The sequence below is a fragment of the Benincasa hispida genome, chromosome 6 (genome assembly GCF_009727055.1).
Source record: "Benincasa hispida cultivar B227 chromosome 6, ASM972705v1, whole genome shotgun sequence".
NCBI classification, from domain to species: Eukaryota; Viridiplantae; Streptophyta; class Magnoliopsida; order Cucurbitales; family Cucurbitaceae; genus Benincasa; species Benincasa hispida.
Window position 1 is genome coordinate 9523380 of NC_052354.1, and position 27697 is coordinate 9551076.

The window sequence follows — 27697 nt, forward strand, 5'->3', positions numbered from 1 at the left end:
CAAGGCTCACTTTACTTTTAATAGCTTTTTCAAATTTTGAAAGTCTTAAGTTTTATTATGTGCAAACCTTTGCTCAAATGTCTGTTACCGTATTCCTGTGAGTTTGTTTTTAGCTTTGCGGTGAGAACGCTGCCAACCTCTAAGTTTGGAGGTGGCAACGGTCTTGGAGAATTGCATTCATTACATTGTGATCATTTCTATGTTGCAAATAAATAAATAAATAAATAAATAAATTTGAGAATAATAACTCCACTGTCAATGCAATGGGGAAACCCATGTTGATAAGAGTTAAGTTGTGAAAGACACTTACCCGTAGTTGGATGTCCGCATAACACACGTGGGGGCAAGCCAAAACAAAAGTGAGTTGTCAGAATCAACGCATAAGCGCAACTCCTTTGTCCGGTGCAAGCCAAATCAAGCAAGACAAGAGTTAAGTTGAATATGGAACACAACCAAAGTTTGATGCCCGTATGACACACGTGGGGGTAAGCCAAAACGAAGAGCGTATCCAGGTTCAACGCCGCATTCGAATAATTCACCGTAAATTTTTGAAGTGTTTTGAACGAATGTATTCTCAAAAGCTAAACGCAAAGTTGCGGTGAATGAATAAAAAGTTTTTGAGCAAAGGCTTGCCGGATATAAACTTAGAAAAGATCTTTTCGAAGAAGTAGCCAAAGTGGAGGAAGGCATTGCGACGATGGTTAGAGGTATGAGTAAATTATATTCTGAGAAACTGGTCGTTGCAAAGGAAAACAAGAAGGTGAGTTAAGAATTTCTTGGGTATAACACATGCTTGAGGACAAACATGATTCTAAGTTTGGGGGTGTGATGACATGCAGAAATGCATGTGATCTTAGGCTTTTTATTTAGAATTATAAAAGCTATTAAGCATAATATGCGGCAATTATGTTAGGAATTCATGAGAAAATTTGCGACATTCAGCATTAAGAATCTCGGTTAACCCATTATTATGCGTTATTATGCGTTCAATTGTCTATTTTTGTAGCTAACGCAGGAAGTGGACTCAAACACGAAAGTTGGGCTACCGCATAAACGACCGCATGTGGAGAAACTCTCCATCGCAAACGCAAACGCATACGATCAACGCTTGGGTGTTACGGTAATCAACCGCATGCATCCATCGCATAGGAGTTGTGATTGTCAAACAATTGCAGTCATCGTGTAGAAGTTGCGGTAATCAAGCGAATGCGGTCATTTCAAGATTGTGGCTACACGATAACGCATAATGGTGAAATCACCGCAAGGTTAGTGGAATGGAAGCATCAACGCATATCTCAGGAAAATCAAAAGATGATGTTGACATTTCACCTACCACGCCGTTAGCAGCAGAGATTCAGAAAAGGACTAACGCGCCGCGAATGTCAGAATCAGAGCAGTCTATTAATGCTGTCGACAATCAAGCTCTATAAATAGAAGCCGCTGAGCAGAATTTCAATTCATCCAGTGGTTTTCACCTTAGGGCGGATCCCTGTGATCCAGACTAATGCGTGAGAAAGAAGCTTGAGAGTTCTTCACCTCCTTCATCCATTCCGAGTGGCAACCAGAGCCTTCGCCGGAGTTAGATCTCGAGAGAGTCAGCTTCACCGCCCATCCATGGCACCACCGGCAGCCTTGACACACATCTGCTGGAAGAAAGACCTTGCTTCCAACTGGTCATTTCATTTTCTCTTATTTTCTTATATTGTATTATATTAAATTTTGGATTAAGAAATTAATACATTGTGTGTTCAATGGATTTCTATGTTTCCTTCGATTCCATCTCCATCTTTCTTTACTTAGCATCATTAACTTTCATTGCATCACTTAATGAGATTGCTAGAGTATCGCATACTTAGTCATGCGGAGTAGAGATATGAAGCATGTAACAAACCACCGAGAGGTGTGCGTTGTGCGAGTGTGTAAGAAAACCTTATTTGTGAAGCTGTAGCAACGCCTGTCTATAGGCAGACACAACGCTTGTCTATGAGTAAAGTCAGCAACATCTAACTGCTTGGGAGGGTAAGTGGTTGGTCGCATTAAGCAATGTAAGCTATTTTTCACTAGAGATAGAAATAATCTTGAGTCAACCAGGCTTTTGCGGTTACCTTGCCTTATGTATGCATCCATCACACCTTTAGAGCTACTCGAGATAAAGTCTAAAGAAAGAACCTAAGACTTGAGAGAGCTAGGTTAGAATCTAGACTCGAGAGAGCAAGATTAGTTTTGCATAAACAAGAATAGAGAACTTAGGAATAAGCTCTGTTTGCTATTACACAGCGTATGCACCCTACGAGAGGACAATGACTGCGTCCAAGAAGTAGGATATAGTGGCTGTATGCGGTCATCTCGACCCTATTGCATACACATCGCATATGTCCTAGAAATAGGTGCAAGTGTGTGTAGCATGATCGCATAGCTTGCGTTGATTGAGGTTGCCCTTGCGGTCACTCTTAAGGTTGCGATGAAGACATCTTCACCTTTTATCTATTTTCCCATCCATTTATTTCACGTCAACAGTTGTCATATCTCTACCTCTCATTTATACTTCTCATTGCGTTGTCTGTTAGTTAGGAGTAGGAGTAGTGTTAGCATAGAAACCCCCTCCATCATTCTTTTATTCAACTTCCGTATACACATTATTGCATATGTCTTGCTACAAGTCCCTGAGTTCGACCTCGGATCACCCGAGAAACTTACGTTCGCATTATACTTGACGTGAGCGCAAGAAAACTTATGACAGGAACACATGGTCATCACATACATTTGTCAACGCATAGTTCACTCCAATACATGACCGCCGACGCATGATAATCAACGCATACACTAAGAACATGCATCGCATATTGCGTCCCACATGATTTTAGCCATCAAGTTTTTGGCGGCTAATTTCACGTCACCATTCATATTTACCTAAGGGGGAGACAAGTTAAACCAGACCATCAACAAGACCACATAAGGAGAAGGTTTGCCCCAATAGTCATAAGTTGGGAATGCGTCCACTTCCACCGTCTACAAGTGACCTACTAGGCGCTAGTGAGGTTGGGTGAAAAGATGAAAGAGATGTCTTTGGAGACATCCTCGCTACTATGAAGCCTATGGATATTTTGGACGAAGAAGGTATAGTGAATTAGTTGAGCAAGAGGGTGATTGAGTAGAAGAACGTTGATAAGAAGAAAAGAGTGTTGCTGCGTGGGTCTATTCGTGCAACGAACGCCCCTGAAGAGCTCGCATCTAGCAAGCCGAGCCCTACTCACTCTAGTGATGAGTCTGTTATGAGGATGACTGTAGAGAAGAAGATATGATTTAGGAAAGAAGGAAAGAAAACAAGGCGACAACATCTAGCTTCGACCTTGTGGAATTGGAAGTAGATGAAGAGGATGCGCCCCTTCAAAGAAATCCAAAGAGAAAGACAGGCACTGAGCCATCTAGTGAAGGCGTCGAGGTAGAAAAGTTGGGACGTAGTCTATAAAGAAGAGAAGAGATAGTCCTCCTCGTGTCCTCTGTGGAGCGGTTATCAGACGAACTGGCTGCTAAGACTGAAAAATGAATGCTAGCATTTAGAAGGAAAAAAAAAAAAGGATGCCCAAATTCTCATTGCTACTATTGCATTGAACAAGGAAATGCACGATGAGGATAACGAAAATACAGATAGCGCGGAGAAAGTCGTCAAGGAATTTGAGTGCGAAATGCGCGAGGAAAATGATGTGAAGAAAAAGGCTAAGGCCTAACACATCAAAGAAAATATCCAAAAAATAAGGGAAGAAAAGAAAAAGGCTGCAACAAAAAGAAGTAATCTAAAAAAAAATAATGAGAACTATGAGGCTAGTAGAGAAAAAATGTTCCCTGCGTGGCACGTACCCCTCTAGCGTGCCACTCGCCCATGCGCTCACGCACGTCTTCCATGTCGTGTGAATGTGCGCGGGGTTTTGAAATGCTCGCGCTTGCCTATCCAACCATGTGCACTTGTTGCCTATCTGCGGGGTGCTTAGAGGTTAGTGTGGGATCTTCTGTACCGCCACCCTGTCCCCACGCTTCCCAATCCCCTTATATGTGTGTGCTTCTTGTCTGACCGTTCCCCTCGACCAAGGTGTGCGCCGCTTGACCCTCAACCTTCCGACAATTAGGTGGGTCTCCCATGCATGGACTTGGTGACTTGGTCTTCACCAAGTCCTTTAACTCAGGTCTGCATATGCTAATGACCGTTCATTGTTAGTCTACCCCTATGGTGCCTATTACTACACTATTACCTCCATTGGTGCTTATGTTAAGTTCTAGGGACACATGACCATATTGCAATGGAGTGGAGAAAAAATGAAGATCGTGATAAACATGATAATCTCGTTAGGGCTACGATAGATATGACCATCAATATAAAACACAGATAATGTACTTTGATGTAAGCAGAATGTTAGATTTCATTTGTTTTTGGGTGGACAATTAATCATTTAGGGGTGAAAATGTGTCATCCGAACAAAAATCTCTTTTAGTTTCCAATTTTGGTGCAAACACAGACACAACTCAACTCAAGTTTTTTCCTGTCAATTTTAAAGTTAGATGTTTAAAAAAAATCCCAATTTTCATCAATGACTTATGGTTGATCTTAATCCCACCCTTTCAAAGTTAGAAAATTTAGATTTTTAATGGGTTTCAAAATTATATTTTTTTTCAAAATTTCATTTTTATTTGTATTGAATAACTTCCGAGAGGGAAGAACATCCTCATAACCAACGTGCTTTCTAAAAGAATTTATAGTCAACAAACCTAATTTCTTTCAAACTTTGTGATTTCTCAATTGGATGTGATATTGATACATTCATATATAATTTCGTTGGATCCACATTTTGACTTAAATTTTTGTTGAATTAAAAGGGAAAAAAAATTCCCTTCCATAGAAGTCAAATCCACGAGAGTGAGACGGGCTTGGACGTTAGAGACTTTGTAAATAACTGCACCAGCCCCTTGTGGCCATTCCCTCGCTGTGTTGCGCAAACACAATGCTGACACACCTACTGTCGCGGGCTCTCGCTCGCCGCCTTGCAACCGGTGCCCACTACTCTACAACTCCCGTTTGCGCTTCCGCTACTGCTTTTTGCTATCGTCAAACTTCCCTTTTTTCTTCCTCTTCTTCGTCTCAGATCCCTGACAGTAATGTCGTTCAGCACCTGGAGAATGAAGATATCCTTAATCGACCCTTCTCTTCTGAACCATCCACATCCACATCCACAATCTCCATTGATCGCTCTGGACTGTTTAACCCACCTGGTAAATCTCATTTGCTTACGTTTTGCTTTTACATGTCGAGATGAATGAGACGCTCTTTTGGGTGGTGAATGACAGAGCACTCTCACGAGCCTTCTTCCGACACTGAGCTTGTCAAGCATCTCAAGGGCATTATCAAGGTTTGATTTCTTCTTTTTCTTTCATATGTTTCTTGTGATGTTCTTCTGCTTTAAAATTGTAGATGAGGTGTTTGTAAAAATGCCTCTGTAAGTTCCTGCTTGTCTGGGATACTACGATATGGATAAATTTCTTATTCGTTTTTGTGGGGCAAGTTCAGTCACTGATTCCATTTTATGAAATTATTCTGAATTCTATTTACGGTTTCATTTTATGTAATTGTAGACGTGGTCTTGTAGTTTGCTTCATTGATCTCAGTTTTTCAAGCATACGTAGCTTATTTGAATCATTTTCATTGCATGCCATAAATTCTGTCTTGTTAATATGGCCAGTTTCGTGGAGGACCAATTTCAATTGCTGAATATATGGAAGAGGTTTTGACAAATCCTAAAGCTGGATTTTATATTAATCGTGATGTTTTTGGAGCAGAAGGTGATTTTATAACATCTCCTGAAGTGAGTCAGATGTTTGGCGAGGTAATTCATCAGGACTTTGAAGTTCTCAATATTGTATTTCGTGTACCATGTTCCATCATTAGTGAATATTACAGTCATACACAATGATATATATATATATATATATTAGAAAAACCAATGTTTTCTCAATACTGCTTGCCAACGTCAGATGGTTGGTGTCTGGGCCATGTGTCTTTGGGAGCAAATGGGACGACCAGACAAGGTGAATTTGGTTGAATTGGGTCCAGGAAGAGGAACTCTGATGGCTGATCTGCTACGTGTAAGGAACATACTTCTTAGAATTGATTTCTATTTGCATTTCAGGTTTCTTTTTTTCTCCCCCCGTGAAATTAGGGATCTGTATTTAGTTTCCCTTTAATCAGTGAAACACCTTTGTCAATTCAGGGTGCTTCCAAACTTAAGAACTTTACCGATTCGTTGCATATACACTTTGTAGAGTGTAGTCCAGCATTAAAGAAGCTTCAGCACTCTACCTTGAAATGTAGAGATGAAGATAATAAAGCTGATGATGTTGAAAAAATCAGCGTTAGCACGTTGGCTGGAACCCCTGTGTCATGGCATCCCACATTGGAGCAGGTCCCCTCGGGATGTGTGTATCTATTTCTTTACTCATTCTCATATTCAATCGAAAATGCTTAGTTCCCCTTTCTGTGCTATTTTTCTTTTTCTCTCAATATACTTATTCTACAAGCATGATGCAACTGAATTTGAGTTCAGCAATCTTTATCTCATAGTATGCAAGGCATCGACAAATTAGATTCCAAGAATGTTCGAGAGCATTTATCAGTGGTTCTTGTTCTTTTTAATAGCTTATGAATCGAATTACCCTTCTTTATATCATTATAATCTCATCAGACCTGCAGTGGCAACCATCCTACGGTAATATATGTGTAAATATATATTGTTCTTCCGTGGAGAATTTATATCGTTGTGTCTGCGCATTCCTTGTGGCTCTAGAAATGTAAATTAGGATGACAAACTGCTGGGCTGGATTCATATTTAATCATTAAACGTTAAATACTCACATATATTTTTCTCTTTTACTTGTTAGTATTCTCACTTCGTTTTCGCCTTCCTCTGTTTACCTACTCTCTTCCAGTGCCCACAATCATTATTGCTCATGAGTTTTATGATGCTCTACCAGTACACCAATTTCAGGTTCGTATCCTTTATCCCAGCTTTGGTATTACACTGTATTGGTTATAAGGGGCGAAATGGGAAACTGGCTACATTGAATTGATTATAAATAAATTGAAATCAAGATATACTTGCAAATCAACGCTTACATCCTATTGGATCTTGGTTCTTCAACATCTTGTATCTTTTCTACTATGAATGAAAAAAAAAAAAAAAAAAGGATGTGGGAGCTTCCTCATAAACCTATTCCAATAGTCTTCTAAGGATATGCATAGGTTCCTCGATCTGGAGACAACTTTGTAATGAAATTCTGTTGCCTATTTCCGAGTAAATGAATATATGACAACACATAAGTTTTAGATACTTCCTGATGGATCACTTATCGTTGGCATATCCGTGGTTCTGTTGTCAAGTCTAGTAAATTGTTTGTTTTCATCGAAGAAGACACTTCAAACATTTATTTATTTAATATTGAACTTGATAAATGATATCTCACCCTGTCTAGAGAGCTTCTCGTGGCTGGAGTGAAAAAATGGTAGATGTAGCAGAAGATTCAACGTAAGGATTAATGGTTCCGTTTTCTTATCAGCTCTTTGCAAATCTAATCTAATTTATTTGACCACATTTAACTGCATCATATAGGTTTAAATTTGTTCTATCTCCCCAACCAACACCTGCAACTCTCTATTTGATGAAACGCTGCAAATGGTCTTCAAGTGAAGAGATCGCTAATATTAAGCAAATTGAAATTTGCCCCAAAGCAATGGAGTTGACTCAAACAATTGCCGAGAGAATAAGTTCTGATGGAGGTGGTGCGCTTATTATTGATTATGGCCTCAATAGAGTTGTTTCAGATAGTCTGCAGGTTGAGGAAATTGCTATTGTCATTCTTGAATTTTCTCACTTTAGATTATTATACTGCGAAACAAAGACTCATGGTGGCTGTTCGTTATGCCTATTACTAAACATGAAATGATTTGGTACCCTATGGAATTTTGCAGGCAATTCGAAAACACAAGTTTGTTAACATCCTCGACAATCCTGGTTCAGCTGATCTTAGTGCATATGTAGATTTTCCTTCAATACGGCATGCTGCCGAGGAAGTTTCAGGTGCTTATCTTTAGCAGATCTTAATATTAAATTTATCAAATTTATCATGATTATCAACTTGAGCTTTTAGCGCAATTGTGAGTTAACAATCTGTTCAGCTTAAAGAGTTTCCAGGGCTTTCAAACTCCCCGGTACTCTGCTGTATTCTCATTCTTTCAATTAATACGATGCTCTTCCCCTGAAAAATTATTGCTCCATTTCTGGGATGTTTAAAGATTCTAGTTCTGTTGGTTTTAATTTGTGTTTTCCATTGAATATTCTGAAGGGAGGATTGAAATCAGATTGTTATTATCTTTCTTTCAGGCGATGTTGCTGTGTATGGCCCCATGACTCAGTCTCAGTTTTTGGGTTCACTTGGCATCAACTTTCGAGTGGAGGCTCTGCTGGAAAATTGCACAGATGAGCAGGCCGAGACCCTGAGGACTGGATATTGGCGCTTAGTAGGTGAAGGTGAGGCACCCTTCTGGGAGGGGCCTAATGAGGAGACACCCATCGGAATGGGCACCCGCTATATGGCCATGGCCATTGTAAACAAGAAGCATGGCGTTCCAGTGCCCTTTCTATGAAAGCTAATTGAAGTATTTATCATGGAGCCTTCTTAACGTATCTTGGATAGAATACTATTTCCTTACAGAGGAAAGAATCTAGGGTTTATAAGTTTATGTTTGTAATTTGTACAATGTCGGAACGATCTATCTTTGTCTGATATTCATCCATAAAGAGTACATTATTTTCCTAATTATCTTATACGGAACTCTTCAGCAAAAATGGCACATATTTTTTTCATAGACGAGGGGAATCACACCAGTGATAATCATTACAAGCATTCATTCTATGGATTTGGAATCACTTGTTCTACTATGGAAAATTATATGTTTGTAAGGGCTTTTATACATCATATAAGAAATACGGATGGATCTTCTCTCTGTGATTTGTAACTACACTATGCAGCTATGCAGATTTGAAAGCCTCTGTTCTCTATACCGTGTAGGACTGCTGAATCGTATTGATATCAAGACCCTTCAGCCTCACCACTGATTCAACATGACCTTTCAGTGTGTGCAGCTCTCTCAGCCTGCGCCATAACAAGGTATATAAACAATATAAAGTCAGTTGCATTTAATCATTCTTTTTCAAGATTAGGCTGTGTTAATACAGTGGGATGCTCTCAAATAGAAGTTATTCATGTCAATTCAGTTTTAGCTTTATAACAAGTTTCTTAGTGAAAAGTTCATTTAGTGATTAGTTGATGCATATATTCTCGACCAAAAGGTTTGAGGTTTGAGGTTCAAATCTCCCGCACATGTTGTGAACTTAAAAAAAAAAATCATTTGTGATTATTAAGACTACAGTTTCCAATTCCAATTGAATTTACCTCGCGATTTCAGCCCGTCGTTTTGCTTCCTCCGCCATTTGATTGAGTTCTGTATAAGTAGTGCGCTCAGAGAACATCTTAGCCTCAGGTGGCTGCAGCCCATGAAGTGTCCTTTGTGCATGTGCCCATTTGAGCTCACGCTCTTCCTTCCCGAAATCTTTCTTCCTTGTAAAGGCAATCTGTAGGAGAAATAAACTCAGAATCAGTGAAGTGAAGAATTCTAGCTCAAAGATATGATGTCCAAACAGCAAAAAGACGTACCCTTTGTTCAATGACAAGGTCCCATGCCCTACCACTAATGGCATATCTGATTGCAAATTTGATTATATCAAGTGGGAAATAAAAGACGAGGTTGTAAAGCCAAACCACACCAGCCCAGCCCCAGCCAATTCCTTCTATTGCAGCAAAACTCCAGTTTGCATAGACAGCAATCAGTGTAGCAATCTGTTCATGTATGATGATTAATAATAAATCAAAGATACGACAGTCAGGTCAAGATGTGGCTAGAATTTAAAAGTTCGCTTACTAGCTGAGCAATAACAAAAGCTGCAACCAATAACAGGCCAGGACGCTCCACAAACGACCAACTCCGAGATCGTGTCACAAAGATGAGGGCCTGACTAATTGTACTCACTTGCAGGTATATTGCTGAAGCTAGCTTTCTGAAATCATCCTCGTCCTTCTTTTGAAGGCTAGAAACCCCAAATGTACGCTGAAATTAGGCAGAAGGATCAATGCTTTTGCTATTGAAACTCTTTCTAAAGATTTTGAAGGTTAAAAGCATTGAAGTTCTAGAAATGTCATATTTGTAAAGGACCATCATCGAGAAGATATTAAAAAACAATAAAGCAGAAAACAAAAGAAAACCAAGTAAAAAAAATTCTTAACTTTTTGGAGATTAATTTTTATTCTAAATATAATTAGATACGACCCATTTTTGTGATGACAAACTCTTTTTTCTTCATTCATTTTCTTTTTTATAAACATACATTTTTCTTGCGTGATTGGAGTATGTTGCACAAAGTTAGGAACAGCCAAGTATTGCTCTTTTTATTCTTATCAAGTTCGAAATTAATAAAACTCACAGGAAAGAAGTCGGTCTTGTAAGCCGCCCAGAAGAAAATAACGGTCATCATAGCCAAATAGCCTCCAAGTATAATTCCTGTGCCAAAAATCTCTGCCAGTTTCCAGCTATCTGGCAGAGGAGATGGTTTCACTCTATCCTTTGATATTGTCATTATGGTACCTGGCAAGAATAAATATATTGTAAGTGAAGACAAAGAAAAAGGAGATACTTAGGCTACAAAATATCAATATATATATACAAAGTTATATATCTCTCTGTTTGCTAAACATAAGAAAATCTAAATGTCATGAAATTTAGGAATCAAATACATACCATCATTAAGAATAGCAATGATTAGAACCATGAAAGGTGGGAAGTCAAATTGATATATAAGGGCCAGCAACATGAATCCAAGCTGTCCAAAAAAAAAAAAAAAAAATGAAAAGCCAAAAAATTTAGATGACACAAATCAGTAAGTAGGGTGATAGAGGGCCATGGTTGTATTTATTTTCTTGACAATAAGATTCTGTACTTACCACGATACGAATTGTAATTGAAACGGCATAAATCTGCAACAGTAAATTGATTAAGTGCAAAGTTAAATTAAATATGAATTCTATAGATTAGAAATAGAATCAGCATTATAACTTAACTTTGTACATGAAACTCATTATATCTAAGCTGAGAAAGCAGGTGTACCGTGTAATTTTTCATCCTCTGGAAGATGGCCCTGCTGGTTAGAACAGCGCTTATAATGACACTAAGACCAGGCTCTGTAAGAACAATGTCAGAAGCACTACGAGCTGCATCGGTTGCATCTGCAACTGCTATGCCAATATCGGCCTTTTTAAGAGCAGGGGCGTCATTAACACCATCTCCAGTCATTCCACATATATGTTTCCGAGCTTGTAAACGTTTCACAATCTCATATTTGTGTTCTGTACAATGAAGCAAGCATTGCAGTCTAGCAAATACTGATGGCAGATAACATTCTGAATGACCTAACTTTCGTACTAACTTGAACATTAGAAGTAACCAGTAAAGTATTCAGAAGTCACAGGTCCCTATATTACCGTGTTGCTAGACCACCAACTATTTTGGGCTAATTTTGGCTTAGTTTGTTACGAAACTAACATGATGATCTATACTTTAAAAGAGAGAATTACCGGGAAATACACCAGCAAATCCATCAGCCTTTTCAATTAAGTCATCAACAGGCAATCCAGAAATTGATTCATCTTTGTTCTGTCCTAATAATGCAGATGAAGGATACATATTTGTTCCCATCCCAAGCCGACGTCCTGTTTCCTTTCCTATAGCCAGTTGATCACCTAAATAGACAAGGAAATTAGAAGCAAGTTCAGCTAAAGACCAATTTGTGGTGGATTAGAAGCAAAACTTGAACAGGAAGCACTACAACTTTAACAACTAAGTGGTAGATATTTCCAAATTTCTCTACAAAAACTAGACCTGTGATCATTTTAACATTTACACCAAGATTCAAAGCCCTTCTAATGGTCTCTGCACTATCATGTCTAGGTGGGTCAAACAGAGGCATTAGGCCGACGAATTGCCATGGCCCGCCATGACTCTCCTTTCTTCCATCTGAAACTTCCTGTGAAATATATTGATGATACTGTGAGCAAATATGCAAACCATAACTGAGTTCAAATGAAATGAACGTAAAATCAAACAAATGGGAGCAAAACAGTTACTTGGTATGCCACTGCAAGGGAGCGCAATCCTCGCTCTGCAAACTTATCGATGACAGCATGAACTCTTCTATCTATCTCTGATTTGTTGTGTGCAAGATTCAAGATCTAATGTCAAAATGTCACAAGTTTTTTGTATTAGCATTCTGAAAACAACAAAGAAACAAAAAAGTATCTGTATGTTATCTTACCTGCTCTGGAGCACCTTTGCTGACTCGATGCATTTTTCCATCAGCATCAATGTATGTCAGGGCAGTTCGCTTGTCGGTTGGGTTGAATGGAAGGAAGTGAACCTCTTGAATGCCTGCTCGTGCCTTTTCTCATCGTCATATGAAATAGAAACAGAAGGGGGAAGGGTACACTTATTAATCATGAACACAAATAGCAGTATACTAATCTTCCAGTCTAAGTATTTCACTCTTTTAAAATGAATTGCAAATATCCAGCTTAGATTTTTTTTGTATAAGGCGAAACATTATTTCAAACTAACCTCCTTTGGATCACTTAACATCCCTACTATAGCAGCATCTATAGCATCTTGATTTTCAACTCGAGAGGCCCGAGCTGCCATGAGAACGACAGCATCCACAACCACTCCCTTGGCAAAAACCTAATGAGAACAAATATTAGTGAGTCAGGACAATGAACTAGAAGAATCAAAGTATTACAAATGTAAACATGAATTGTGGAATCCTCAAATAACCTCTATCAGAGTCTTGTCAACAGTAAGCTTATTTAATGTCAGTGTTCCTGTTTTGTCGCTACAGAGCACGTCCATTCCAGCCATTTCTTCTATTGCAGTCATTCGTTTAGTGATAGCTCCCTGAGAAAGCCATCAAGATAAGTTGACACTCACCATAAGCAATCAAATTTAAGCATATATTAGCAGCAAGCATTTTAGCATCGAGATTTAGCTACCTGTTGAGATAGACGGTGCGATCCAATCGCCATCGTGACCGACAAAACAGTTGGCATTGCAATGGGAATTCCTCCAATGAGGAGAACCAAGAGATTGTCGATCCCTGGTCGGTATGCCCGATGTTGGATGGGGTACATGACAATAATCTCAACAATCATGCCCACAGCAATAGAACATATGCAGAAATTTCCAATAGCAGTCAAGACCTATTTAACAAGAGAACAGCTGTTTAGCAACGATGATATCAATGACTAGCAAGATATTTGCAATCAAATTTTATCAAACAATCAGACTTCAAAGGACTTCAGATGCAAAATGGCCCAATCTATACTTTCATCCCCTAAATTAAAGTCCATTTGAGCCTTCATGGCCATCTATTACCTTCTGGAAGTGACCCACTTGATTCGTGGAGTCTACAAGATGAGCAGCTTTGCCAAAGAATGTATGAACACCAGTAGCAATAACAACTGCTTCAATTTCTCCCTGTTTGCATGTTGAACCTGAATACACACTGTCACCGGGGCCTTTAGTCACAGGAAGTGACTCGCCTGTGAGAGCAGACTGCAATCTCAACCAAGACACTCAAGTAAGTTACCTCAAAAACAGTGAAGACTGTTTGAAAAGTTTTCAGAAGACAAAGGAAGGAAAAAGGAGATTAGAAATGGTTATAACATTACTTGATCAATCTTTAACGGATCACCTTCAAGGAGGCGAGCATCAGCAGGAATAATGTCACCGAGCTTGACGCTAATTATATCACCTGGAACAAGAACTGATGCTTCCTCCTCAACCCACTTCCCATCTCTAAGAACCTACAAAAATAGTGAAAATAATAAAGATACAAACACGCAAAAACTGAAATGCAAATACCTTTATATGACGAACTGACTACCAATTGAACAATGAACATGATTTCAGATACATTATATTCATCTATAAGAGTTCATGGTTTATAAGCATATGGATCATAGTAAGAACCTTAGCTTTCGGTGCAAGACGAGCCATGAGAGCAGCCGCAGCATTTCCAGCATTGTTCTCCTCTATAAAACTAATAGTTGAATTGATAATTAACAAGGTTATGATCCCAACAAAATCCTGCCAATCTGGAGGTTTTCCCTGCAAAAAAACATGCTCTTAGCCCATTGAAAACTACGGTTGAAAACTAAACATCACTGGACAATTTCAGTAGATTATTTAACATGATGAACACTTCATTTCTGTAGGAAAACTCTTGACTAGTTGATCAGAAGGGAAGTGAATAACATAAGTTAGCACAAAAAATTCCATTCCCATAATAAATAAAACAAAAAAAATAAAAACAAAGGCAGATACTTTTTCTTAGATAAGAAACTCAAAACTCACTCCTCCATTAGCTAGAGCAATAGCCATTATAGCAGCAGCTTCCATGACCCATGAGAGAGGGTTCCACATAAATCCCAAGAACTTCAAAACCTTACTCTCCTGAAACAGAAAGAACCACAGAATCAACATAGATATCACAAGAGCTAAATTTTAATAGAGGATTCAAATATATAATAGAATTTACTCTCTCTCTATCTCTCTCTCTCCAGTTAAAATGATTGCAGTTTATATCTTCCAAAAAAACAGAGGATTTAAGCTATGAACTTTATATATTGTTCTTTTCGGTTCATACAAAACTAAACAAAGAAGTAACTCAACTAAGTAGTGAAGAGAAAAACCTTCTTTTCTTCAAGCTTGTTGTGTCCAAAAATAGCCAACCTCTCATGAGCCGCCTCTGTTGTCAAACCATTTGTATTACATCTCAACGTTTGAAAAACCTCTTCAAGTGGAACGTTCTCCTGCAAATTCAAGAAACTCAATAAAAATCCAAAACAAAAATCACCAAGAACAGGAACAAGAACAGGACAAACATAGAAGAAAAAACCCATATTGAAACAGATTAAAGGTACCAAATCAACAGCTTCCTTCACAACAGCTTCCAAAATTTTATCCTTGTCCCCCATGTTCGAGCTTCAGCAGAGGAAAAACTTGAGAAGATGAAGTGAAAAGAAGTTCAAATGCATAAACAAAACAGGGGAAGGGGAAAAGGGTTGGTGATCCTTTCTTCTTTCCTCTCTAAGAGAGGAGAAGTTTTTTTTTTTTTCTTTTTTTGGTCTCTGAATTTCTCTCAAAATCACTCTGCCCAAAGGCTGTATAAAGCTGGCAGATTTTTGGCGTGGATAGAAATGAAGGCTCTAAGAAGATTATGTACTTGCGGGTACATTCGGTTTCCATAAAAATTCCACTTTTTTGAAAAAATTATTCAGAGTTTTGTAATTGACCATCATTACATTGCATTATAGTGGTACAAGTTTCTTGTACAGGTGTTTCATTGTTGGTGACTGCACTCCTACTTTTGGTAAATTATGCCATCCCACAACTCTCTCTCTCTCAAGCTATTAGATTGATTAAGTTATAATTTTACGGGTGTTTGGCTAGTCGGTATTAAATAATTTAATTTTATCAATTTTAATAATATTTAATATTGAAGTTTACACATTTATCAAGTATTTCATCATCTTTCCCTCGAACTCCATATTCTCTTCTTTATCTCTCTTACATATTTAGCGAGAACCTCCATCTATTTATTTTCTCTCTCCTTCCATTTGAGTTCAATTAAACAACTTTATATTCCAAATACGTACTTTTTAACTCTAACATATTAAATTCGGACTTCATAACTCCAAACATTCCTTTAGTACCTAAACTTTGAGTTTTGCATCTAGCTAATCTTTAGACTTTTAAAACAATGTAATTTAGTATTTTTAATGTTTTTAAATTACACAATTGAAGGTCTAGAGGATGTTGGAGTAAGAAATTAATGTCTCATTTGGTAACTTTTTGTTTTTTTCATTTGTGAAAATTTAACCCATAAACACCACTTTCATCTATTAGTTTTTTTGTTTTGTTGTCTACATGTTAAGAACATTTTCAAAATCAAAATCAAAGCCAAATTTTGAAAACTAACTAAAAAAAATAGTTTTTAAAAACTTATTTTTACTTTTGAAAATTGGCTAAGAATTCAAATGTTTACATAGAAAATTAGGAAACAAAAATAACTTTCAAAACTTAAAAACCACCAAACAGACGCAAGTTGTTTAGTATGAAGAGTTATTTAGTTGAAGCTCGTAGTGTAAGAAGTTTTTTTTAGTACAATTAGGGATAGAGAGATGTGAGCAACATCGTGATTATTAAACACATGTATGTCAATTGAATTATGCTTGGTTTGACACGAAAATTATGTTTTTTTGGTAGTAGAGGTCATGAACTTCATGACTAATCAAAGTGTGGAGTTGACAACTTCACTCACCTAACTTCTACTCCTTATGCTAAACATGTTTTTAAAATTCAATACAAAAAATTATATTTATATTTATTATGCCAATCACTTTTTAAAAATTTAAATTTATTGGATATATTAGATACAAAAGTTGAAAGAAAGATTAAAAATTTATTTCACGTAAAATTATAAATTTAAAAATCTATTAGAAATTTCTGAAAAAAATTGTTGGGCTAAATAGACCTAAACTTTAAAGTTACTTATTTTCTGTGTGAGATTTTTAAGCAAGAAAAGGGACAATTTGTGAGGAAGAATTGGTCTTTTCCGAGTTCCATAAAAAGATTCACTCATGCCAAACTTGCCCATTTCTAGTGTGTTTAAAGACGTTTGGTTTTGTTATACAATAATAAATAGGGTTTTAAAGTTCAAATAAAGAGCAGTGGTTAACTTGCCAAAAGTTGTGAGCATATATATATTTCGATAGTAATTAACACATGTTACTTCTTTCAAATCGTAGATTTCAATTTTCATATCTCACTTAATTTAAAATATTAAGTTTTTCTTTTAACAATATACGGGGGGAAAGAATAGAATTTCTAAATTGGAGATTGATAATATAAATTCTATGCCAGTTAAGTTGTGCACATTTTTGCAATGTTAAAGTTTTGGGTAATTGGAATGAGTAACATTTTTAGGGATAATAAATAAATGTATAATAATACTTTTAAATAATTGCAAACATAGCAAAATCTATCCGTGATAGATTCTTACTAACGATGTGGTCTATCATTGATGGACTCAAACAATTGGATCTAATTTTTTTTTTTTATATTTGTAAATTTTTTTATATTGTATTATATTTGCTAATATTTTAGACTGATTTCTATATTTACAATGGTCCTTAAGATTTTCATGATCTCTACATTTTTATTATTTTTTATTTTTTGCTCCTATAATTGGCTAAAATTTAGCCATAATTTTTATCATTGATGAATGATATTAGTTTTAATTTGATGATAATAGAGCATTGATTTATTAACTATTTAAGAAGTTCTACAAAATTATAATCACGAAATTTTTATCAGGTATAAAAAACAAAGTTTTAGCTTGAATGGATTTTTTGCACATTTTTTAACAAATGTAATTATGATTATGAATATAGCACATTTTAAAAGGCAATAATTATAAATTTAGCTTTTATAAATGTTATTTTAATAACTGACATAATAATAGTAATTGTTTTATTTTAAAAATATTACACATTAACAATTAAATCAGTGCCCATTTGGCATGCAGTTCATTAAATTAAAACTAATTTAGTCTTTTTTTTTTCTTTTTAGAAAGAACTAATTTAGTTTTTTTTAACTATTTATGGATTATAAATTTTAAGATTTGGTAATAACATTTCTATCTTCTTAAATATTAATTTTGGTTTTATAAATCACATGCATGTAATAATAACTTTAATGAGAGATCTTAGAAAGTCGAATCATAATATATTAAGAAAACGTTATTATTATTCACGTTAATATGTATGTGAGTATGTGGAGTATATATTATACTTCTATTTTTAAAATGGTTTAACTACTTAAATTTTTATAATTCACTCATATTTATAATTAAAGTAAAGTCATAACTTAAAAATTAATTTTAAAAACTTTGTATTCTAATTTTTTATATTCTTTTAATATGTCAAATTTATAAAAGCATTCTAAATTATTGGTTCCAATATAATGTTCATTTTTAATTATCTTTACAGCTTTTACAATTTTATCACTTTTGAAATTATGCACACATACACAAAATTATCAGTAAAATTTGTCTATCATAGCCGTTTATATATACATAGTATACATATAGGCATAGATGAATGTTATTTTTTATTTTTTTATTTTTAACAAAGATTCAAATATATATATATATATATATATATATAAACTTAGAAAAAGAACCAGCTATATACTCTATAGCAATGAGTAGACAAACAATCTTATTCAATTTCATCGAAGTTGAGTTGTAATATGGCAATCTTAAGATTTGAGATACCGGTATGACACATACATCATTTGCAATTTAAATGTGCTCAAAGCATTTTTTTTTTATAGTACAATGTATAATTGAAGGTAGGAAATTTGAATCACAAATCTCTTGATTTCAAGCATATTTGTATGTCAATTGAACTTGTTCTGTATAGCAGTATTCAAAAAAAATTTCTTTTTCAACATTTTCACTTTGTAATATACTATAGCAATTATAGATATAGATAAAATTTGAAAAGATATAATTAAAAAAAATTTATAGGCACTTGTTAGTGACAATATTCAATCTTTATGTATGCAAGGCTAAAACTTCACTTGTTGATAGTAATATTCAATCTTTCTGAAAGAATTAATTTTGGTAAAATAGACAATATTCAAACTTTATGTTGAAAACTTATTTTTGTTGTAGTGAATATTAAACATTTTATAAATATATATTAATCTAGTATGATATTTGGTTCATGTTTGTTTAATTTCATCATTTGAAAATAGAATTTCACCGAAAGTGTTTTCTATCAAGGATAATGTTCTTTAAAAATGTCTACAAAGAATATTAATTATTTTTAAAATATTATTAAAATTTGTAACAAACGTAAAACATTGCAAGATTATTGTGTTGAAAACATAAATATCGTAAATGCAACAAATAATAAAACGTCACAATTTGCGACATCGGGATAAATGTCGTATTCCGTGATTTTGACGAAACATTGCATATTGCAACTTTTTATGATTCGTTGCAACAGAAATAACAACGTTTTATAAATCCATCGCATCTTGCTATGTTTCTTTAAATATCGTTGCAAAAATATTTCACTCATTAAATTTTAGAGATGTCTATGACGAAATATTTTCATTGCTAAATAATATTTGCCATAAAATATAGATTTTGCGATAAATTTTTTTCATCACTAAAAAAACTAGATTTATCATAGTGACTTTAATAAATATAATGTTATAAAATTAATTAATATTATTTGATTTTAACTAAATATTTAGAGGGTTAACTAACTATGGGTTTTCTCATAAAAAGAAAAAAAATACTAAACATTATGGTTCATAAATATTAATTTGACCAACTTCTTAAATTGAGGCCAAACACATTTAAAATAACAATAAAATTATTCTTTTATTGATTTTTTCTTTTGAAAATTTTGTTTTCAAATAACCAATCAAAATCTAATCTAAATATTGATTATTCACATAATCTCTTTCGACTTATTCTTGTTTCATTCTTTACAACTTTATAATAATTAATTCATTTCTTTACATATTTTTATAACAATGAAAAATGATCATATTATTGACCTAAACATATAACTCAACGATGACAATATCCTCTATCAAAACGTCAGCAAAAACCATTGTATTAGATATATATCTCAAAATTTCTCTCTTTATTTATTTGTATTTTTCAATATATAAATCTATATAAATAGATGTTTACGTAGAGTTAATGTATATGGTTTTGTTTCTCTTACCAACTCTTGTTTTTTTGTTTTTTTCTTTTCTTTTTCGATCATCTAATTTCATTTCAACAATATTGACAACTTGTTTGACATTAACTTTCTACCTTTCAAAATTTATGTGTACTTTTCTTATGTCATAATTATGAATACTAAGTTGAATTCATTGGTCAATAAAGCTAGGTTACACCCTAGAAAACAATATTTTTCCATATTGGACTACCAAGTTTTACCATGAATCTTTACTCTTTTGACATTGTCAACAAAATGGCCAATTTTTCATACATATGGGACAAAATATCCTTTATGCCAAGTTCAAGTTTTTTGAAATCATAGGGTCTCATTTGTTGAATTTCTAAGGTATTTCAACCATTTGATTTGAATAGACTACTTCTTTTGGGACCCATTTTTTTACTTCTTTTTCGTCCACATGTCAACCATCCATGCACCATTTTGTAGTGTTGGCAAAATTCTTTACAAGGTCCCACCTTGATCGAGACAGTGAACACCTAGCTTGACCGCATGGGTATCTCTGCCCTGACCCCGTCCCTGATTAGATTTTAAAATATTATATATGTATATTAGGTATTTAACTTTTTACATTTAGCCCAATTAAAATGTCCATGCCCAAATCTAATCCTAATTTAGTCCATATTAGGTTTTAGTAGGGGAATCCCCAGGAAATTAAAAGGAAACAAGGAATGGGACTCGTTTCCCCGTCAGGGAATCTCCGCCCTCATCCTCGCCTTCAAATGGTAGGGATAGGGATAGGGACCCATTGCCAACCCTACCATTTTGTGACAATGGGAGAGATTTTAGTATATTATATTGGAAAAATATTTATACATACTACTCTTATTCATAATTTGACATGTTATCAAATGATATATTAATTTATTTTATTAACCGCACATAATTTTTTTATGTTACTATTGAGACCAACAATAATGGGGTAGTATAAGAAAGTTTTCATACTACCATAATAATAAAAATTTTCTTGCCATATTTACATTTTTCTTTTTTTGTTATATCGTGGAAATTATGATGGGAGAATAAAGAAAGAATTTATAGAGACTAGATTGTTACCCAAAACAACCATTTGATCACATCGATTTCTAAAGATTCTTTGTTATTATTCTATTTTATCTTTCATTCACACGATTGTATTTCCTTTTGTAGTTTTCAACTCAACTTCTTTTTATTGTGATTCTTTTTAAGGATATAGTCTTAAGTTTTTGAGTTCTTATCAAATTGAAATATCAAATTAATAATTTTAAATTCTAAACTTTTATATAATAAGTAAATCAATTTAAGATCCTTTATAATACGAATTTTATTTTCAAATAATCAATACTTAATACATAACTTTCACATGTGTATAAGAATTTAAATGCAAGAACTTTAATGTAAATAAAATAGATAGTAATAATTTTTCGTCGGTTTGTTGAAAAAAAAAAAAAGAAAAAGAAAAAAGAAGTTTTAAGGTAGTCTATCCATTCAAATACATATTTCAAAAACTTTGAACATTAAAAGCGACTTCTTGAAAAAGTTCTACACATTTTATTTTAATTTGAGAATTTTATTATGTTTTAGAAGTAAAAAAATCATTTAAAAAAGCTTGTCCCTTAATAAATAGGCTTTGTCATTTTCTTTCCTATGATAATATTAAATAAAATGACAATTACATCAGTGGAAAAAGATTTGTCAACAAATCTTGTTTGGATGTATGAATTTTAAATCAATGATTAAAAAAGTCTAAAAATAAAATGTATATTTTATATCATTAAATTAAAGCCTAAGAAACAATATATTTATTTTTTCCTACTTTTTCAAAATAAGAAGAAATATGCTTGGACCTGTAGTGTATGTTATTTTTCAACCATTTTGTCTAGAATGTTAGAATCTCATTATGTGTTGTGTATCTAGAACAACCCTTAACCTTTTTTAGTCAAGACAATTTTTCTTTGAATAAAATAATTCTTTTTCCCTTTATGCCAAAGTTGTGATTTAGATTGGATCCAAATTCTACTTTTGTCTTTCGTCTTTATTTTTATTCTATATTATCAAAAAAAAAATTTATCTTAAGATAATTATTTTAAATATAAAATTGTCGAAAATATTTCCAAGTATAACAAAATGTCACTATGTATCAGTGATAAACCGCAATAGACATCTGTCACTAATACTTATAGATGTCTATCACAATCTATTGCGTTATCACGGATAAATAGAGAAATTTTACTATATTTATAAATAATTAATCATTTTTTTATTTGAAAACAATGATCTATCTTAGTTCTTATTTAATTTTTCAAAAAATAAGAATAATTGCTTAAAATGTTAGTTTCTTTATTTTTTTTTTTATATTAAATAATAGCTAGACATGATACATTTGTAGTCGTATTGTGGTTTATAAACTATAACTTTTAGTCAATATGGTACACCTTACTTTTGAATTTTTAGTGACAAGTATTGAAACATATATTAATATATAAAATTGAAAACATAATTTAAAAAAATATATATATATGTGGAGGTACATGGAATAAGGAAACTTCTAAATACGAGATCAATAATACAAGCTTTATACTAAATTATGGGGCTAGATGCATAAATGGAATTCAAGCCCAAAAAAATATAATATGTAGTACAAGGATAAAATAATTGCATATATAGAATAAAAAATGGTAAAAGACCAAAAAACTCACGCTCAACCACCATTTTGCACATTGCTTCCCGATTTTCTCAAATTAAAAGCTATCACTGATAGCTGCTATCAGTTATAACTTTCAATTTGAAAAGTGTACTATCAGTGGCTATCATTGATAGCTACTATCAATGATAGCTGTTCGATTTGAGAAGTGTGTTATCAATTGCTATCACTGATAGCAGATATCAGTGATAGCTTTCAATTTGAGAAGGGTGCTATTAGTTGCTATCGCTGATAACTATAATCAATGATATTGTTATCAGTTATAACTTTCAATTTAAGAGATGTGCTATCAGTTGCTATGACTAATAGCTGTTATCAGTTGCTATCAGTGATGCTGCTATCGATGAATATCATTGATAGTTGCTATTAGTGATAGCAATTGATAGCTACTATCAGTAATAACTTTCATTTAGAGAAATGTGCTATTAGTTGCTATCATTGATAGCTATTATTTGTTATGCTACTATTAAGTTATAACTTTCAATTTGAAAAATGGGTTATCCATTGCTATCACTGATATGTTTTTATCAATGATAGCCAAATAGTGGCCATTGCTGATATGTTTCCATTGGTAATGTTTTGATTTTTTTTGTTGTTTGTCATATCATGTTATACTTGTTTGTAAATAATCGGGGTCTTTTGATTAATCTGTTGATACATGTAGTATGTTTTTATGTAGTTATTGATGCATATAGGTATAGAATGATATCCTTTTACGTTAATAATCATAAAGGATATCATTGGTAGCTACGTCAGTGATATCTTTTTATTGCTATCAATGTAAAGGATATCACTGATAGTATTTATGTATTATGTAATGTGAGATGAAATGATTCATCGAGATTGTTTGATTGTGCATAAAGTTTTCATTGATAGCATGATATCATAGTATCACTAATAATATGCTATCCATTGTAACATGTTATCAACGATACTACTGATAGACGACTCATACTCTTAAAGTCTTATAAAAAGAAAAAAAAAAAACTATTAGCCTGTTTGATAACGTTCTCATTTCTCTCTCTCTTTTTTTTTTTTTTATATATATAAATTAACTTGTTTAATAGCTATGATCGCTTCTTATTTCAAATATTTAATAAATATTTCTAAAAATGGTGCAAACTTGAGGACTAAAAGAAGTAGTTTCTTTCAGATTCGTTTTTATTTACTATTTATATTTAATGTTTTGTTATTATAATCAAACTTAATGATTGTCTTGTTGGTGTTAAGTCACTTATGAGTTACACTTTTAAGTCTTGGGTTTTAAAACTCAGTCTCGTAATTTAATGATTATAGTGGGAAGTGGGAAGTGGGACGATGAGGGAGAGAGGAAAATGTTTGGAGAGATGAGGAGATTGAGAAGATGGAAGCAAAAACTCGAGAAAAGAAAGAAAATAAAAAAAAATCAGAAAAATGAAGCAAATACTTTAAAGAGGTACATATTTTTAGATTTTTTCTCTTTTTATTCTACTTATTACAAATATCCTAAATTATGCTCATTTTATAATTGAATAAGAACTATATTTAATAACACGTAGAATAAAAGAACCGAATATCTTACTTTGAAATTGATATTACGATTAAATTTTATGTTAGTTAATTTATATTTAGGTTGACAGAAGAATATTTTTTTAGTCTTTTATTTCTTATTGAATTTAATTCTAAATTAGAAAAATGATATTAATTTCATAATTTACTTTTTTTTAACATAATTTACTTATTATTCTTATACGTATGTATATAAATGAATCCATTCTAAACTATATTCTTACTTTAGTAATTTTCAAAAAGAAAAAAGGAAGCTCTATCTAATTCTCACTTTTTATAAAGTTAATATTCGTGAGAAATGATTTGACTATACTACCTTGAATTACTCTAATTAAGTAAAACATTTTCTATATTACACGTAAAGAACGCGACTTTTAGTTTTTTAGGCATTGTTCGGTAATCATTTGGTTTTTTTTTTTTTTTTTTTACTTTTTGAAAATTAAACTTATTTTCTCCTCATTTTTTTACATTGATTTTGCATATTTCTTAAGTACAATAGTTAAATTCTTAATCAAATTCTAAAAAAAAAAAATGAAAAGCTACTTTTTTTTTTAGTTTTCAAAATTTGGTTTTTTTTTTTAAACTATTGGTAAAAAGTAGATAATATAGGAAGAAATTTGGAGGTGAACGTAGTGTTTATATGCTTGATTTTTAATAATGAAAACAAAAATCCAAATGGTTACTGAAGTATTAATTTTTTTAATTCTTGTTTTAAAAAATAATAACATAAATAAATATACACATGCAGTTTGTTATTTCTATAATTTCTGTTATTTTTTATTGGTTATTTATTTCTATGAAAATTGAAAGTTCGTAAAGAAGTAAATAGAGAAATTTTAATGATCAATATCTTGATGAACATAATACGATTTATATCTTTAATATAAAGTTTTTATATTTAAGTATTTCATTAAGGCAACATGTTTGTTAATTAGCTATGCATAATTAAAGAATGAGTCATATTGCATTAAGGGAAAAAAAACCAAAAGAAGAAAGAAGTTTCCCATTCATCATAAAAGGCAAAAAGAAAAACAAAAGTAGAGATTAGGTCGAATAAAAGGAGAACATTGGGGTATTGGAATCATTAAAGTATTACATTAATTAATATTTTATGTTTTATAATCCAAGTGTATGCTAAAATTTTAATAATTTTTTTTTTAAAGATTAAAACGATCCAAAATGACTCACAATTACTTAGACAATCATGACCAATAGTAAGTTCGTATATGGAAGAAATTTCTTTTGTTCTACATTAGAAATTTAAGAGTTCGGTAGAAGGTATAAATATATGAGCTCTCTAAGAGACTTGCAAAAGTAGATAGAGTGGTAGTTAAGTCTCTTCTCATAAGCATGATGTCATTGTACAGACAGATGGATAATAGTGACAACGACATGCTCAAGATATGAACATTGTACTTCTCTTCTTCTTAAAAAATTAGAAGCTCGTCAGGTCTGGACATGCTCCTTCATCTAATTCTGATGCTGATTTTGAGCTTTGATTTGTTTGCACTCTAGATTCGGAATTGATAACGAATAACTATATATATACATATCAACTTGACATGGTAATATAGTTTTTCAAATAATTATGATGAAACTTTATTGCATAGAATCTAACAAATATTGCTTTCTCAATAGTTGAAGAATTCTTTCACTATAAAGTTTAAATATTGGTGTAGTGGGGCACTAGCTTACCTAAGCTAACAACATTTATAACGATTTTTTGAAATTAAATATAAATTGAACCTGTAATTAAAACATGTGTAAAAAGTATTGTCATTTAACACAATTAATAGAATATTGAAGTGAATTTTAGTACAATAAATAGACTAGATTCAGATGTTTAAAACTTCGATTTCGAAAAAAGAAGTTTATGTTAATTATTGTTAAAGTATGTTCATTTTGGAATTGTGACAAGACCATTAACCTATCTAGTTGTCCATTTCATTACATTGTCAAAATTTACCTAATAAACATGTCACTTTAACAACCGTTCATCAATCGAAGTAAGATTTTGGAAAAGGAAAAATTAAAATTCATAGTTAACTTTCTTTGAAAGAAATTTGTAATAGGTGAGGTGGGGAATGTTATTGAAATTACTTAATTACTTTGAAATAACTATCCAAATTTGCAACTAATTCTACACCAAATACAAGTTGAAAACTTCAAATCTTTCCTAAACAAATTGTTAGAAATCCTAACAAATAAGAGCCAATGAATAAAAGAACATGGACTAGTTAAAAATTCAAACTCCTTAGGTGCAGTATTGAATATATCTCATGAGGAGGGAAACGATGGCAAATTTTTTAGGTAATTAACTACTACCAAGTTGCCCAACAAAAATACACAATTGGCCTAAAATTGCACTGGCCAAAATTTGATAGTAATTGGGTTTAAACTATCAGCAGATATAATACAATGTAAAAGAATTTGTAGATATAGTAAAACTTAGATGAACTTTCGGAGTTTATCAATGATAGACTCTTATTAGCTATCAGTATTAGAGATCTATCATGATAAAGTCTATCACTGATTTGCAATTCTTTAAAAATATTGTTATACGCTTAATTATTAATTCTAAAAATATTACCCATTGCAATTATCCTGTTCTATTTAATACGAGGGAAAAAATTGGGTAAACTCATTCTTTCACTTTCTTTTTCTCACTTCACACCTTGAGACGCCTTTTCTTACAAACGAGAGATGTTTTCACATTTTCTTAACCCAAAATGAAAATAATTGGGTGGATGAAAAAGGATTTTTTTTTTTTTTTTTTTTTAAGCGTATCCCACAAATAGATCTAGTTAGGTGGAGTCGAGGTGGGGCCTATAGCTCAAAAGATTATAACACATGACTACAAACCACGGTGTAGAGGGCTATTCAAATCCCATCTTGCCCAAACTAAGTATAAAAATAGGGTCATTTTCCTTTGAGATAAGAAAATCATGATCGGTATACAAGGGAGACTTATATTAATGTAGAACAGCAACAGTTTTCATTGAATCTAGACTAGCTGAGTTATATTAGTAAAAAATACCTTTATTATATCTCCTAAAAAAATTACAATAAAGACTATAAAACTTTTAGAAAACGGAACCAATTTGGAACCAAGTTAAAACCATGCAAAAAACTGAAGCATGTGCAAATTGATGATAAAACTGAGATTTGATAGTCCAATGTGCTTTTTCTATGATCCATAAATTTTTGTGACTTTACTTTTGGAAACTACCCAAAAACTCACATTCTAAAAGAGATAGTTGTCTTCAATTATGTACTTATGATATTCCTCTTTTCTATCCAATATGAGATTTTGACCACATTTCCAACCATCTCCTCCTCGAACAAGGGACCACCAAACCTCCACTCAAATAGTCATCCATATGTCTAACTCTTATCCTTTGTCCTTGTTTATACTATATCTACACTACAATATCCATT

The 27697-nt window shown here is 33.0% G+C and overlaps 2 protein-coding genes across 2 annotated transcripts; one reads left to right on the top strand and one right to left on the bottom strand.

The window, feature by feature from the left end:
• The first annotated feature begins 4896 nt into the window (after nt 1–4896).
• LOC120079687 (protein arginine methyltransferase NDUFAF7 homolog, mitochondrial) lies at nt 4897–8859 on the top strand. Its single transcript, XM_039033992.1, has 10 exons — nt 4897–5262; nt 5338–5399; nt 5730–5873; nt 6022–6132; nt 6258–6462; nt 6973–7031; nt 7516–7568; nt 7653–7875; nt 8012–8120; nt 8424–8859. The coding sequence occupies exons 1-10, from the start codon at nt 4995–4997 to the stop codon at nt 8684–8686; spliced, it is 1497 nt and encodes a 498-aa protein (XP_038889920.1). The 5' UTR covers nt 4897–4994; the 3' UTR covers nt 8687–8859.
• Nucleotides 8860–8877: 18 nt separating this feature from the next.
• LOC120079685 (ATPase 11, plasma membrane-type-like) lies at nt 8878–15177 on the bottom strand. The gene is made up of 21 exons (XM_039033991.1): nt 15124–15177; nt 14893–15012; nt 14555–14653; nt 14171–14308; nt 13870–14004; nt 13574–13753; nt 13192–13398; nt 12977–13096; nt 12764–12883; nt 12465–12587; nt 12277–12381; nt 12032–12176; nt 11728–11892; nt 11261–11499; nt 11098–11130; nt 10895–10976; nt 10581–10741; nt 10022–10207; nt 9757–9939; nt 9496–9674; nt 8878–9195 (listed from the first exon to the last, which is right to left on the bottom strand). The coding sequence occupies exons 1-21, from the start codon at nt 15175–15177 to the stop codon at nt 9099–9101; spliced, it is 2871 nt and encodes a 956-aa protein (XP_038889919.1). The 3' UTR covers nt 8878–9098.
• Between the last annotated feature and the right edge of the window lie 12520 nt (nt 15178–27697).

Bases quoted from the DNA above. Each gene is read 5' to 3' on its own strand.
- LOC120079687 (XM_039033992.1), top strand. From the start codon at position 4,995: ATGCTGACACACCTACTGTCGCGGGCTCTCGCTCGCCGCCTTGCAACC. The intron at 6,133-6,257 runs GTAAGGAACATA...TTGTCAATTCAG, and splicing joins TGATGGCTGATCTGCTACGT to GGTGCTTCCAAACTTAAGAA. The intron at 7,876-8,011 runs GTTGAGGAAATT...GGAATTTTGCAG, and splicing joins TTGTTTCAGATAGTCTGCAG to GCAATTCGAAAACACAAGTT.
- LOC120079685 (XM_039033991.1), bottom strand. From the start codon at position 15,177: ATGGGGGACAAGGATAAAATTTTGGAAGCTGTTGTGAAGGAAGCTGTT. The intron at 14,654-14,892 runs GTTTTTCTCTTC...TTTCTGTTTCAG, and splicing joins ACAAGCTTGAAGAAAAGAAG to GAGAGTAAGGTTTTGAAGTT. The intron at 13,754-13,869 runs GTAATGTTATAA...TTGAGATTGCAG, and splicing joins ATCCGTTAAAGATTGATCAA to TCTGCTCTCACAGGCGAGTC.